Here is a 13,706-nt window from a genome sequence, read left to right on the forward strand (position 1 = left end):
TCTCTGGGCAGTCCGTGATTAGTACATCAATATTGATCAATCCTTGCATCCATAGCTCTGTGTATGAACTAGAAAGTGGTTACATTTGTCTAGCTTCATCCTTCAGTTATTTACCAAAACAAGTGGCGGTGTGACCACTTTGTAGTTTTTCGAATCCCAGGTTTGCCCCGTTAACCCTCAGCCCAGCTCCAGGCCGGCTCTAGGCTTGACCAGGCTGTTAAAACAGGATCTGTTGTGACCAAACTCTCTCTCTCTCTCTCTCTGCTGGAAAGGGTCACAGAGAGTAGGGCCCTGCATGGAGCTATTGAACCCTGGTCTAATAGAGGACAGATTGATACCCTCAACTTAATCCGTTTCTAGTCAATAAGGGAAATCTCACCCACAGAGTATCCCTGTGTAAAGAACTAATGTTGTAGGCTATTTTATCTTATTTTTTTTCTGTAGGATTAGTGTGTGTGTGTGTGTGTGTGTGTGTGTGTGTGTGTGTGGTACAATGTTTCAGATTTGTTTGTGACACTTCCTAGAGTTTTATTAGGTGTTGTTTTAACCAGTGGCAACCACACTTCAACATATTTCATAGCCCAGTAAAAACAGTACAAGTAGTATCAGTATAATGTCCCATATGTTCGTGGTAAAACTGTTAGCTGATCAGTATAATGTCCCATATGTTCGTGGTAAAACTGTTAGCTGATCAGTATAATGTCCCATATGTTCGTGGTAAAACTGTTAGCTGATCAGTATAATGTCCCATATGTTCGTGGTAAAACTGTTAGCTGATCAGTATAATGTCCCATATGTTCGTGGTAAAACTGTTAGCTGATCAGTATAATGTCCCATATGTTCGTGGTAAAACTGTTAGCTGATCAGTATAATGTCCCATATGTTCGTGGTAAAACTGTTAGCTGATCAGTATAATGTCCCATATGTTCGTGGTAAAACTGTTAGCTGATCAGTATAATGTCCCATATGTTCGTGGTAAAACTGTTAGCTGATCAGTATAATGTCCCATATGTTCGTGGTAAAACTGTTAGCTGATCAGTATAATGTCCCATATGTTCGTGGTAAAACTGTTAGCTGATCAGTATAATGTCCCATATGTTCGTGGTAAAACTGTTAGCTGATCAGTATAATGTCCCATATGTTCGTAGTAAAACTGTTAGCTGATCAGTATAATGTCCCATATGTTCGTGGTAAAACTGTTATCTGATCAGTATAATGTCCCATATGGTCGTAGTAAAACTGTTAGCTGATCAGTATAATGTCCCATATGGTCGTAGTAAAACTGTTATCTGATCAGTATAATGTCCCATATGGTCGTAGTAAAACTGTTAGCTGATCAGTATAATGTCCCATATGTTCGTAGTAAAACTGTTAGCTGATCACTGATTATTGGTGTGTTCCCAGTCGCTGCTTTATTCACCGATTTGGGGGAAATTAAATATGTGGAACTTTGACAACAAAATGGCTGCAATTGATTCCCAGCAGGCAGACTGTGCTCCCCTTCCTGTCTCAGACTCCTTCCCTTCCTGTCTCAGACTCCTTCCCTTCCTGTCTCAGACTCCTTCCCTTCCTGTCTCAGACTCCTTCCCTTCCTGTCTCAGACTCCTTCCCTTCCTGTCTCAGACTCCTTCCCTTCCTGTCTCAGACTCCTTCCCTTCCTGTCTCAGACTCCTTCCCTTCCTGTCTCAGACTCCTTCCCTTCCTGTCTCAGACTCCTTCCCTTCCTGTCTGACTCCTTCCCTTCCTGTCTCAGACTCCTTCCCTTCCTGTCTCAGACTCCTTCCCTTCCTGTCTGACTCCTTCCCTTCCTGTCTGACTCCTTCCCTTCCTGTCTCAGACTCCTTCCCTTCCTGTCTGACTCCTTCCCTTCCTGTCTGACTCCTTCCCTTCCTGTCTCAGACTCCTTCCCTTCCTGTCTCAGACTCCTTCCCTTCCTGTCTCAGACTCCTTCCCTTCCTGTCTCAGACTCCTTCCCTTCCTGTCTCAGACTCCTTCCCTTCCTGTCTCAGACTCCTTCCCTTCCTGTCTGACTCCTTCCCTTCCTGTCTCAGACTCCTTCCCTTCCTGTCTGACTCCTTCCCTTCCTGTCTGACTCCTTCCCTTCCTGTCTGACTCCTTCCCTTCCTGTCTCAGACTCCTTCCCTTCCTGTCTCAGACTCCTTCCCTTCCTGTCTCAGACTCCTTCCCTTCCTGTCTCAGACTCCTTCCTCTTGTACAGTTGTTGTTCCTCCAGAAAGATTACTGTAACCGTGTGCAGCGTAGTAAAACCAAGGCATTATTTAGTTCTACTGTGATGACTGACCAGGCTTTCTGTTTCCTCTCTCCTCCAGATCTCTGGAGTACAGCGGCATCTACCATTCTTTCTCTCTCTCTCTCTCTCACTCTCACTCTCGCTCTCGCTCTCGCTCTCTCTCTTTCCCTCTCTCTGTGATTGGATAGACAGCCTGATGGTGAAACTCAACATGCCAGTGATGTCAACGACGGACTTCAGGTTGGTTAACTAATACATGATCCAAGTTGTTAGTGAGTAAAAACATTTTTATAATAGTCAGTTATATTATTTTATCCAGGACAATAGTGTGTTACTTTTGTGGATTCTCTATGATTAAAATGTTGTGGTTTTGACACACATTGTTCTATCTCTGTATAACATCATTAGTTGTTTATCTGTGATGTTACCTGCGTTTCCTGTTTCAGACTGTGAACCATGGGCAACGTGGAGAGCCAGAACGGCGACCATGCCTTCTACGGTACCCAACATGGCTACCTGTCCCGCAAACACATGTCTCGTTCCCTCCGCGTCTCCAAGCACCAGTCCAGCTCCGGTTCCACCCGCTGCACCCACGACCGCCACGCCACTCAGGGCAAAGTAGAACACCGTAACTCTGAGACCTCCACGCGTTCCAGCAGCACCCCTAGTATCCCACAGTCCTTAGCGGATCACGCCCTGGAGCCCTTCAACCAGACCAATGTCCTGTCAGACTTCTCCCCTATTTGGGTGGACCGCATGGCCATGAACCTCCGGCCCGTCTCCTTCCATACCCACCTGGACAACCCATCTGTAGGCCCCCACCTGGACAACCCCTCTGTAGGCCCCCACCTGGACAACCCCTCTGTAGGCCCCCACCTGGACAACCCCTCTCTAGGCCCCCACCTGGACAACCCCTCTCTAGGCCCCCACCTGGACAACCCCTCTCTAGGCCCCCACCTGGACAACCCATCTGTAGGGCCCCAGTTAGACCCAGCAACACCAGGGACTAGACCCCAGTGCCCCCAGGACAGAGGTCTAGGCCTTTACAATAACACTGGGGAGGGGACCTACCTCCAGAAGACCAGAGACGGACCCCACGAACCCCGGGAGGGAGTCAGCTTCAAGAAGAAGAGGTCCAAGTCAGCCGATATGTGGAGAGAAGACAGTCTGGAGTTCAGTCTGTCAGACCTCAGCCAGGAACACCTCACCAGGTTAGAGAAGTCAGACCTCAGCCAGGAACACCTCACCAGGTTAGAGAAGTCAGACCTCAGCCAGGAACACCTCACCAGGTTAGAGAAGACAGACCTCAGCCAGGAACACCTCACCAGGTTAGAGAAGACAGACCTCAGCCAGGAACACCTCACCAGGTTAGAGAAGTCAGACCTCAGCCAGGAACACCTCACCAGGTTAGAGAAGTCAGACCTCAGCCAGGAACACCTCACCAGGTTAGAGAAGTCAGACCTCAGCCAGGAACACCTCACCAGGTTAGAGAAGTCAGACCTCAGCCAGTAACACCTCACCGGGTTAGAGAAGTCAGACCTCAGCCAGGAACACCTCACCAGGTTAGAGAAGTCAGACCTCAGCCAGGAACACCTCACCGGGTTAGAGAAGTCAGACCTCAGCCAGGAACACCTCACCAGGTTAGAGAAGTCAGACCTCAGCCAGGAACACCTCACCGGGTTAGAGAAGTCAGACCTCAGCCAGGAACACCTCACCAGGTTAGAGAAGTCAGACCTCAGCCAGGAACACCTCACCGGGTTAGAGAAGTCAGACCTCAGCCAGGAACACCTCACCAGGTTAGAGAATGACTGTTATATGAGGTTGTCTCACAGCCAGGAACACCTCACCGGGTTAGAGAAGTCAGACCTCAGCCAGGAACACCTCACCAGGTTAGAGAAGTCAGACCTCAGCCAGGAACACCTCACCGGGTTAGAGAAGTCAGACCTCAGCCAGGAACACCTCACCAGGTTAGAGAAGTCAGACCTCAGCCAGGAACACCTCACCGGGTTAGAGAAGTCAGACCTCAGCCAGGAACACCTCACCAGGTTAGAGAAGTCAGACCTCAGCCAGGAACACCTCACCGGGTTAGAGAAGTCAGACCTCAGCCAGGAACACCTCACCAGGTTAGAGAAGTCAGACCTCAGCCAGGAACACCTCACCGGGTTAGAGAAGTCAGACCTCAGCCAGGAACACCTCACCAGGTTAGAGAAGACAGTCTGGAGTTCAGTCTGTCAGACCTCACCGGGTTAGAGAATGACTGTTATATGAGGTTGTCTCACAGCCAGGAACACCTCACCAGGTTAGAGAATGACTGTTATATGAGGTTGTCTCACAGCCAGGAACACCTCACCAGGTTAGAGAAGTCAGACCTCAGCCAGGAACACCTCACCGGGTTAGAGAAGTCAGACCTCAGCCAGGAACACCTCACCGGGTTAGAGAAGACAGACCTCAGCCAGGAACACCTCACCAGGTTAGAGAAGACAGTCTGGAGTTCAGTCTGTCAGACCTCACCGGGTTAGAGAATGACTGTTATATGAGGTTGTCTCACAGCCAGGAACACCTCACCAGGTTAGAGAAGACAGACCTCAGCCAGGAACACCTCACCGGGTTAGAGAAGACAGACCTCAGCCAGGAACACCTCACCAGGTTAGAGAAGTCAGACCTCAGCCAGGAACACCTCACCAGGTTAGAGAAGTCAGACCTCAGCCAGGAACACCTCACCGGGTTAGAGAAGTCAGACCTCAGCCAGGAACACCTCACCAGGTTAGAGAAGTCAGACCTCAGCCAGGAACACCTCACCGGGTTAGAGAAGTCAGACCTCAGCCAGGAACACCTCACCAGGTTAGAGAATGACTGTTATATGAGGTTGTCTCACAGCCAGGAACACCTCACCAGGTTAGAGAAGTCAGACCTCAGCCAGGAACACCTCACCAGGTTAGAGAATGACTGTTATATGAGGTTGTCTCACAGCCAGGAACACCTCACCAGGTTAGAGAAGACAGTCTGGATTTCAGTCTGTCAGACCTCACCGGGTTAGAGAATGACTGTTATATGAGGTTGTCTCACAGCCAGGAACACCTCACCAGGTTAGAGAAGACAGACCTCAGCCAGGAACACCTCACCGGGTTAGAGAAGTCAGACCTCAGCCAGGAACACCTCACCAGGTTAGAGAAGACAGTCTGGATTTCAGTCTGTCAGACCTCACCGGGTTAGAGAATGACTGTTATATGAGGTTGTCTCACTTAGCTACTGTACTAACTGGAAGTCACTCTGGATATGCTAAATGACTAACATGTAAATGTAAAGAAACAGGCAACTGAAGGGTTGTCAGTTCAAATCAAATTTTTCCATCTCGTGTGAATTAATCAAGTATTCTCTCTCTTTTTCAGCACAGAGGAGATCATCGACACGGAGGAGGCAGACGACAGGGACTTCCCTGATTGTGAAGGCCTGCTGGGGCTCGTGTCCCCTGAGGGTCTGGAGGGCGTGGACGCTGCTGGCAGGGCCAACTCCCTGGATCAGCTGTACGGAGGTCAGAAGACCCCAACTCGCCGGCCCGCGGCACGCTACGCGAAGTGGCACCATGACGCTAACCGCGACGCCCGGGAGGGAGAGGACGATAAGATGCTGTCTCCGTCGGAGGAGGATGGGAACTCGTACGGAGCGTATACTCTGCCTTGTCGACGCTCACACTGCCTGTCTGAGGGACTGACCAATCACCAGGCTGCCTCCTGTAACACCATGCAGGGCCGCAGAGCACAGACCATACAGGTACTGTAGGATTACAGTTGCTAGCGAAAGACTACACACCCCTTTGCACAGTCTTCACATTTTGCTGCCTTAAAATGTCATCTGAAAAAGCGATTACATTAAACAATTCCCCTACTGATCTACACAACCTGCTCCACATTTTCAAAGTTAAAGAACATTTTCTAAATGACTAAGAAATACAAAATGAGGATCCATTGATTGCTTATGTCTTCACCCCTCAGAGTTTATACTTGGTAGAAGCACCATTGGCAGCCATTACAGCTGTGAATCATTTTGAAGATTCTACTTTACACAACTCTTAGGGCAACATATATCCATTGTTTTTGACAAAATTGCTCAAGCTCAGATTTAAAAAAATGTGTAATCATTAATAGACAGCAATATTCAAACCTGATAATTATATGTTCAGTATTATTAAAAAAAAATATCTTATTTTTAATCAGATTTAAGTCAGTTTTTGACAAAATTGCTCAAGCTCAGATTTAAAAAAATGTGTAATCATTAATAGACAGCAATATTCAAACCTGATAATTATATGTTCAGTATTATTTAAAAAAAATATCTTATTTTTTATCAGATTTAAGTCAGAATTTGGCATTAAAATGTGTCTACTTTGTCCCGCTGACAAATTCAAGTCTAGGTTATCAGAAGACTGAGGTGGGGTTTTCCTCTTTTTACCTGGGCTCTGCTCATTTCATATGTATTTTCATCCTGACAAACTCCCCTATTTCTGCCGGTGACAAGCATACCCATAACATGATGCTGCCACCACAATACTGGAAAAAAAGGGATCAACAACATTGCATTCACTCCACATTACTGGCCTGTATGACAAAGTGGAAAGAAGGCCTGAGTAAAAAAATTAATATTCCATTCCACACTTCAAATCATCCATTCTGTTTGCAACAAGGTCGTTAACTAATACTAGACGACAAGGCAGAGACGTCACCTTTTTATCCAAAATGAAATACTACAGGTTTGGGTCAAATCCAAACCATCTGTATTGTCCAGTATTGTGGTGGCAACATCATGTTATGGGTATGCTTGTCAACGGCAGGGACTTGGAAGTTTGTCAGGATCAGAAGACATATGAAAGGCGCAAAGCCCAGGTTAAAAGTTAGACGAAAACCCGCCTCAGTCTTCTGAAAACCCTGGGATGTATTTATTTTTTTCGGCGAGAGAATTACACAAACTTTATGCCAAAGACACATCAAAATGACTTTCCAAGATGTTTTCCTGAGTGGTCTAGTCTCACTCCTGACCTAGATGTACTTGAAAATCAGAAAAGGTTAGCATATTCCTGTCTATCAATGATTCCCAACCAAATTTACTGAACTTGAGCAATTTTGACAAAAATAATGGATATATGTTGGCCTAAGAGTTGTGTAAAGTTGGTAGAATCTTCAAAATGATTCACAGCTATAATGGCTGCCAAAGGTGCTCCCACCAAGTATAAACTCTGGGGGGTGAAGACATACGCAATCCAGATAACTTCGTTGTTTTATTTTTAATTAATTTAAAGTTCTAACTTTCTTTCACTTTGTAGATCTGTAAAAAAATATATAAATAATAAAATATTTAATTTTAAGGCAGCGAAATGTGAAGACTGCAACGTGTTTGTAGACTTTCACGAGTCGTATACTGTCTATAGTACACACTGATCACATATCAGCATTATTGTAAAATATTATATATTATGATCCTATAGCACAGAGCACACAGGTAGGATTGTACACTATCAGGGTTGGGGTTCAGTCGATTCAGAACGTAAACCAAATTCCAAATTTTCCTAATTGAAAAGCATCGAAGAGAATTTGGAATTTGAATTTCACCGTAGCTTCTCGGATTGGAATGGACTTGACCCCCAGCACTGACCCCAACACTGGACCCCAGCCCTGGACCCCAGCCCTGACCCCCAGCCCTGACAGATATGGGACTGTGTTTGTTTTTAGTGAGAACTGGAGGGAATGTGATGTGGATCAACTCCACATGAAAAACAAACAAATGAGATGATTTGGTTTTACTGACATCTGTTGTTCTGTGTCGCATGTGTATCTGTGTGTTTGGGAATGTTTGTTTGTAAGCACTGTGTATTTGTGAGTGAATCGATGTGTCTGTGTGTGTATCTGTGTGTTTGTCTGACAGACAGTGTTAGCACTAGCAGCACTAGCAGCACTAGCAACACTAGCATCACTAGCAGCACTAGCAACACTAGCAACACTAGCATCACTAGCAGCACTAGCAACACTAGCAGCACTAGCAGCACTAGCAACACTAGCAGCACTAGCAACACTAGCAACACTAGCAGCACTAGCAACACTAGCAACACTAGCAGCACTAGCAACACTAGCAACACTAGCAACACTAGCAAGAGGTCAGCAGCTCAGACCTAAGTCGATCCCTCTCAGGTCTGTTTCTCTCTCTCTCTCTCTCTCTCTCTCTCTCTCTCTCTCTCTCTCTCTCTCTCTCTCTGTCTCTGTCTCTGTCTCTGTCTCTGTCTCTGTCTCTGTCTCTGTCTCTCTCTCTCTCTCTCTCTCTCTCTCTCTCTCTCTCTCTCTGTCTCTCTCTGTCTCTCTCTCTCTCTGTTTCTCTCTCTCGCACTTTGTTTCTTTCTCTCTCTCTCTCTCTCACTCTGTTTATCTCTCTCTGTCTCTCTGTCTCTCTGTCTCTCTGTCTCTCTGTCTCTCTGTCTCTCTCTGTCTCTCTCTGTCTCTCTCTGTCTCTCTGTCTCTCTCTGTTTCTCTGTCTCTCTCTGTTTCTCTCTCTCGCACTTTGTTTCTTTCTCTCTCTCTCTCTCTCTCTCTCTCTCACTCTGTTTCTCTCTCTCAATTCAATTGACTTTATTGACATGGCAAGTTCATTATTACTTACATTGTCAAAGTATACATATCGAAAAATCAAATATATATGTATATATATACAATATATATATATATATATATATTTATATATAAATAAATGGTGGGACCAACAGCAATAATAATAGTAGTAGTGGACATGGGATTACCATTAACAACAACTACAACAACAATATTAATCAGAACAACTCACTCTGTCTCTCTCTGTCTCTCTCTGTCTCTCTCTGTCTCTCTCTGTCTCTCTCTGTCTCTCTCTGTCTCTCTCTGTCTCTCTGTCTCTCTCTCTGTCTCTCCCTCTCCCTATCTGTCTCTGTCTCTCTGTCTCTGAACTCTCCTCCTTCCTCTTCATTGTGTCTGAGAGATATTCCTCTTTCACTCCTGTTCCTAGAGCTCATAATAAAGCACCAGTGTGTAAATGTGTTCTCCTGTTGGGGGGGTGGGGGGGCCGGGGGGGCCTGCAAGGGGGGTGGGGGGGCCTGCGAGAGGGGGTGGGGGGGCGGCTGCAAGGGGGGTGGGGGGTGTGTGTAAAGTCACTCCCTGTTTGGAATTCCTCAGTCCTTTGTTATGATAATGAGGGGCGCCTGGGAAACAGTGTAACAGTAAAATGTGTGTGTGTGGTCATGTCATCATGAGGCTGTGTGGTGGTGGTGCTGTGTGGTGGTGCTGTCATCATGAGGCTGTGTGGTAGTGGTGCTGTCATCATGAGGCTGTGTGGTGGTGGTGCTGTCATCATGAGGCTGTGTGGTGGTGGTGCTGTCATCATGAGGCTGTGTGGTGGTGGTGCTGTCATCATGAGGCTGTGTGGTGGTGGTGCTGTCATCATGAGGCTGTGTGGTGGTGGTGCTGTCATCATGAGGCTGTGTGGTGGTGGTGCTGTCATCATGAGGCTGAGTGGTGGTGGTGCTGTCATCATGAGGCTGTGTGGTGGTGGTGCTGTCATCATGAGGCTGTGTGGTGGTGGTGCTGTCATCATGAGGCTGTGTGGTGGTGGTGCTGTCATCATGAGGCTGTGTGGTGGTGGTGCTGTCATCATGAGGCTGTGTGGTGGTGGTGCTGTCATCATGAGGCTGTGTGGTGGTGGTGCTGTCATCATGAGGCTGTGTGGTGGTGCTGCTGCTGTCATCATGAGGCTGTGTGGTGGTGCTGCTGCTGTCATCATGAGGCTGTGTGGTGGTGCTGCTGCTGTCATCATGAGGCTGTGTGGTGGTGCTGCTGCTGTCATCATGAGGCTGTGTGGTGGTGGTGCTGTCATCATGAGGCTGTGTGGTAGTGCTGTCATCATGAGGCTGTGTGGTGGTGGTGCTGTCATCATGATGCTGTGTGGTGGTCATGTCATCATGAGGCTGTGTGGTGGTGGTGCTGTCATCATGAGGCTGTGTGGTGGTGGTGCTGTCTTCATGAGGCTGTGTGGTGGTGCTGTCTTCATGAGGCTGTGTGGTGGTGCTGTCATCATGAGGCTGTGTGGTGGTGGTGCTGTCATCATGAGGCTGTGTGGTGGTGGTGCTGTCATCATGAGGCTGTGTGGTGGTGGTGCTGTCATCATGAGGCTGTGTGGTGGTGGTGCTGTCATCATCAGGCTGTGTGGTGGTGGTGCTGTCATCATGAGGCTGTGTGGTGGTGGTGCTGTCATCATGAGGCTGTGTGGTGGTGGTGCTGTCATCATGAGGCTGTGTGGTGGTGGTGCTGTCATCATGAGGCTGTGTCGTGGTGGTGCTGTCATCATGAGGCTTTGTGGTGGTGCTGCTGCTGTCATCATGAGGCTGTGTGGTGTTCCTGCTGCTGTCATCATGAGGCTGTGTGGTGGTGCTGCTGCTGTCATCATGAGGCTGTGTGGTGGTGCTGCTGCTGTCATCATGAGGCTGTGTGGTGGTGCTGCTGCTGCTGTCATCATGAGGCTGTGTGGTGGTGCTGCTGCTGTCATCATGAGGCTGTGTGGTGGTGCTGTCATCATGAGGCTGTGTGGTGGTGCTGTCATCATGAGGCTGTGTGGTAGTGCTGTCATCATGAGGCTGTGTGGTGGTGGTGCTGTCATCATGATGCTGTGTGGTGGTCATGTCATCATGAGGCTGTGTGGTGGTGGTGCTGTCATCATGAGGCTGTGTGGTGGTGGTGGTGTCTTCATGAGGCTGTGTGGTGGTGCTGTCTTCATGAGGCTGTGTGGTGGTGCTGTCATCATGAGGCTGTGTGGTGGTGGTGCTGTCATCATGAGGCTGTGTGGTGGTGGTGCTGTCATCATGAGGCTGTGTGGTGGTGGTGCTGTCATCATGAGGCTGTGTGGTGGAGGTGCTGTCATCATGAGGCTGTGTGGTGGTGGTGCTGTCATCATGAGGCTGTGTGGTGGTGGTGCTGTCATCATGAGGCTGTGTGGTGGTGGTGCTGTCATCATGAGGCTGTGTGGTGGTGGTGCTGTCACCATGAGGCTGTGTGGTGGTGGTGCTGTCACCATGAGGCTGTGTGGTGGTGGTGCTGTCACCATGAGGCTGTGTGGTGGTGGTGCTGTCACCATGAGGCTGTGTGGTGGTGGTGCTGTCACCATTAGGCTGTGTGGTGGTGGTGCTGTCACCATGAGGCTGTGTGGTGGTGGTGCTGTCGCCATGAGGCTGTGTGGTGGTGGTGCTGTCATCATGAGGCTGTGTGGTGGTGGTGCTGTCACCATGAGGCTGTGTGGTGGTGGTGCTGTCATCATGAGGCTGTGTGGTGGTGGTGCTGTCATCATGAGGCTGTGTGGTGGTGGTGCTGTCATCATGAGGCTGTGTGGTGGTGGTGCTGTCATCATGAGGCTGTGTGGTGGTGGTGCTGTCATCATGAGGCTGTGTGGTGGTGGTGCTGTCATCACGAGGCTGTGTGGTGGTGGTGCTGTCATCACGAGGCTGTGTGGTGGTGGTGCTGTCATCACGAGGCTGTGTGGTGGTGGTGCTGTCACCATGAGGCTGTGTGGTGGTGGTGCTGTCACCATGAGGCTGTGTGGTGGTGGTGGTGTCATCATGAGGCTGTGTGGTGGTGGTGGTGTCATCATGAGGCTGTGTGGTGGTGGTGCTGTCATCATGAGGCTGTGTGGTGGTGGTGCTGTCATCATGAGGCTGTGTGGTAGTGTCTCATGAGGCTGTGTGGTGGTGGTGCTGTCATCATGAGGCTGTGTGGTGGTGGTGGTGTCATCATGAGGCTGTGTGGTGGTGGTGTCATCATGAGGCTGTGTGGTGGTGGTGGTGTCATCATGAGGCTGTGTGGTGGTGGTGGTGTCATCATGAGGCTGTGTGGTGGTGGTGGTGTCATCATGAGGCTGTGTGGTGGTGGTGCTGTCATGAGGCTATGTGGTGGTGGTGCTGTCATCATGAGGCTGTGTGGTAGTGTCTCATGAGGCTGTGTGGTGGTGGTGCTGTCATCATGAGGCTGTGTGGTGGTGGTGGTGCTGTCATCATGAGGCTGTGTGGTGGTGGTGCTGTCATCATGAGGCTGTGTGGTGGTCATGTCATCATGAGGCTGTGTGGTGGTGGTGGTGTCTCATGAGGCTGTGTGGTGGTGGTGCTGTCATCATGAGGCTGTGTGGTGGTGGTGCTGTCATCATGAGGCTGTGTGGTGGTGGTGCTGTCATCATGAGGCTGTGTGGTGGTCATGTCATCATGAGGCTGTGTGGTGGTCATGTCATCATGAGGCTGTGTGGTGGTGGTGGTGGTGTCATCATGAGGCTGTGTGGTGGTGGTGGTGTCATCATGAGGCTGTGTGGTGGTGGTGTCTTAATGAGGCTGTGTGGTGGTGCTGTCTTCATGAGGCTGTGTGGTGGTGCTGTCATCATGAGGCTGTGTGGTGGTGGTGCTGTCATCATGAGGCTGTGTGGTGGTGGTGCTGTCACCATGAGGCTGTGTGGTGGTGGTGCTGTCATCATGAGGCTGTGTGGTGGTGGTGCTGTAGGCTTGGCTAAGGTAGGCTAGGATCAGTATCTGTAGGCTAAGGTAGGCTAGGATCAGTATCTGTAGGCTAGGCTAAGGTAGGCTAGGATCAGTATCTGTAGGCTAGGCTAAGGTTGGCTAGGATCAGTATCTGTAGGCTAGGATCAGTATCGCTAGGCTAAGGTAGGCTAGGATCAGTTACTGTAGGCTAAGGTAGGCTAGGATCAGTATCTGTAGGCTAGGCTAGGCTAGGATCAGTATCTGTAGGCTAGGCTAGGATCAATGACCTCAACATGTTTAAGGGCAGGGTTGCAACCTCTACATCTGCGGAGACAGTATGGTCTCTAGTAGTGTGACAGGACGGGAGCCTGTCGTTTTACTGTCAGTCTGATTACGTGTCTGTAGACCAGTAGAATGACAGTGTGTGTGTGTGTCTCACCTCTACCTGTGTGTGTGTCTCAGCCGTGTGTCTGTACCTGTGTGTGTGTCCGTCCGTCCCGTCCCACCTCTACCTGTGTGTGTGTCTCACCCGTGTGTCTGTACCTGTGTGTCCGTCCGTCCGTCCCACCTCTGCCTGTGTGTGTGTCTCACCCGTGTGTCTGTACCTGTGTGTCCGTCCGTCCGTCCCACCTCTACCTGTGTGTGTGTCTCACCCGTGTGTCTGTACGTGTGTGTGTCCGTCCGTCCGTCCCACCTCTACCTGTGTGTGTGTCTCACCCGTGTGTCTGTACCTGTGTGTCCGTCCGTCCGTCCCACCTCTACCTGTGTGTGTGTCTCACCCGTGTGTCTGTACGTGTGTGTGTCCGTCCGTCCGTCCCACCTCTACCTGTGTGTGTGTCTCACCCGTGTGTCTGTACCTGTGTGTCCGTCCGTCCGTCCCCGTCCTCTACCTGTGTGTGTGTCTCACCCGTGTGTCTGTACCTGTGTGTCCGTCCGTCC

At 49.4% G+C, this 13,706-nt stretch overlaps 1 protein-coding gene across 5 annotated transcripts in view; it reads left to right on the plus strand.

Annotated features, from left to right (window-relative positions):
- The window catches only part of LOC139548411 (rho guanine nucleotide exchange factor TIAM1-like), a 219,770-nt gene that overhangs the window by 77,007 nt on the left and 129,057 nt on the right, over positions 1 to 13,706 (plus strand). For all 5 annotated transcript variants that reach the window (XM_071358094.1, XM_071358091.1, XM_071358090.1 and 2 more), the window contains 3 exons: positions 2,331 to 2,491; positions 2,698 to 3,462; positions 5,641 to 6,022. In XM_071358094.1, the coding sequence (XP_071214195.1) occupies positions 2,708 to 3,462; positions 5,641 to 6,022 (1,137 nt within the window). In that variant the 5' untranslated portion in view covers positions 2,331 to 2,491; positions 2,698 to 2,707. The remainder of the gene's footprint in view (positions 1 to 2,330; positions 2,492 to 2,697; positions 3,463 to 5,640; positions 6,023 to 13,706) is intronic.

Source organism: Salvelinus alpinus, chromosome 21 (assembly GCF_045679555.1).
Source record: "Salvelinus alpinus chromosome 21, SLU_Salpinus.1, whole genome shotgun sequence".
NCBI classification, from domain to species: domain Eukaryota; kingdom Metazoa; phylum Chordata; class Actinopteri; order Salmoniformes; family Salmonidae; genus Salvelinus; species Salvelinus alpinus.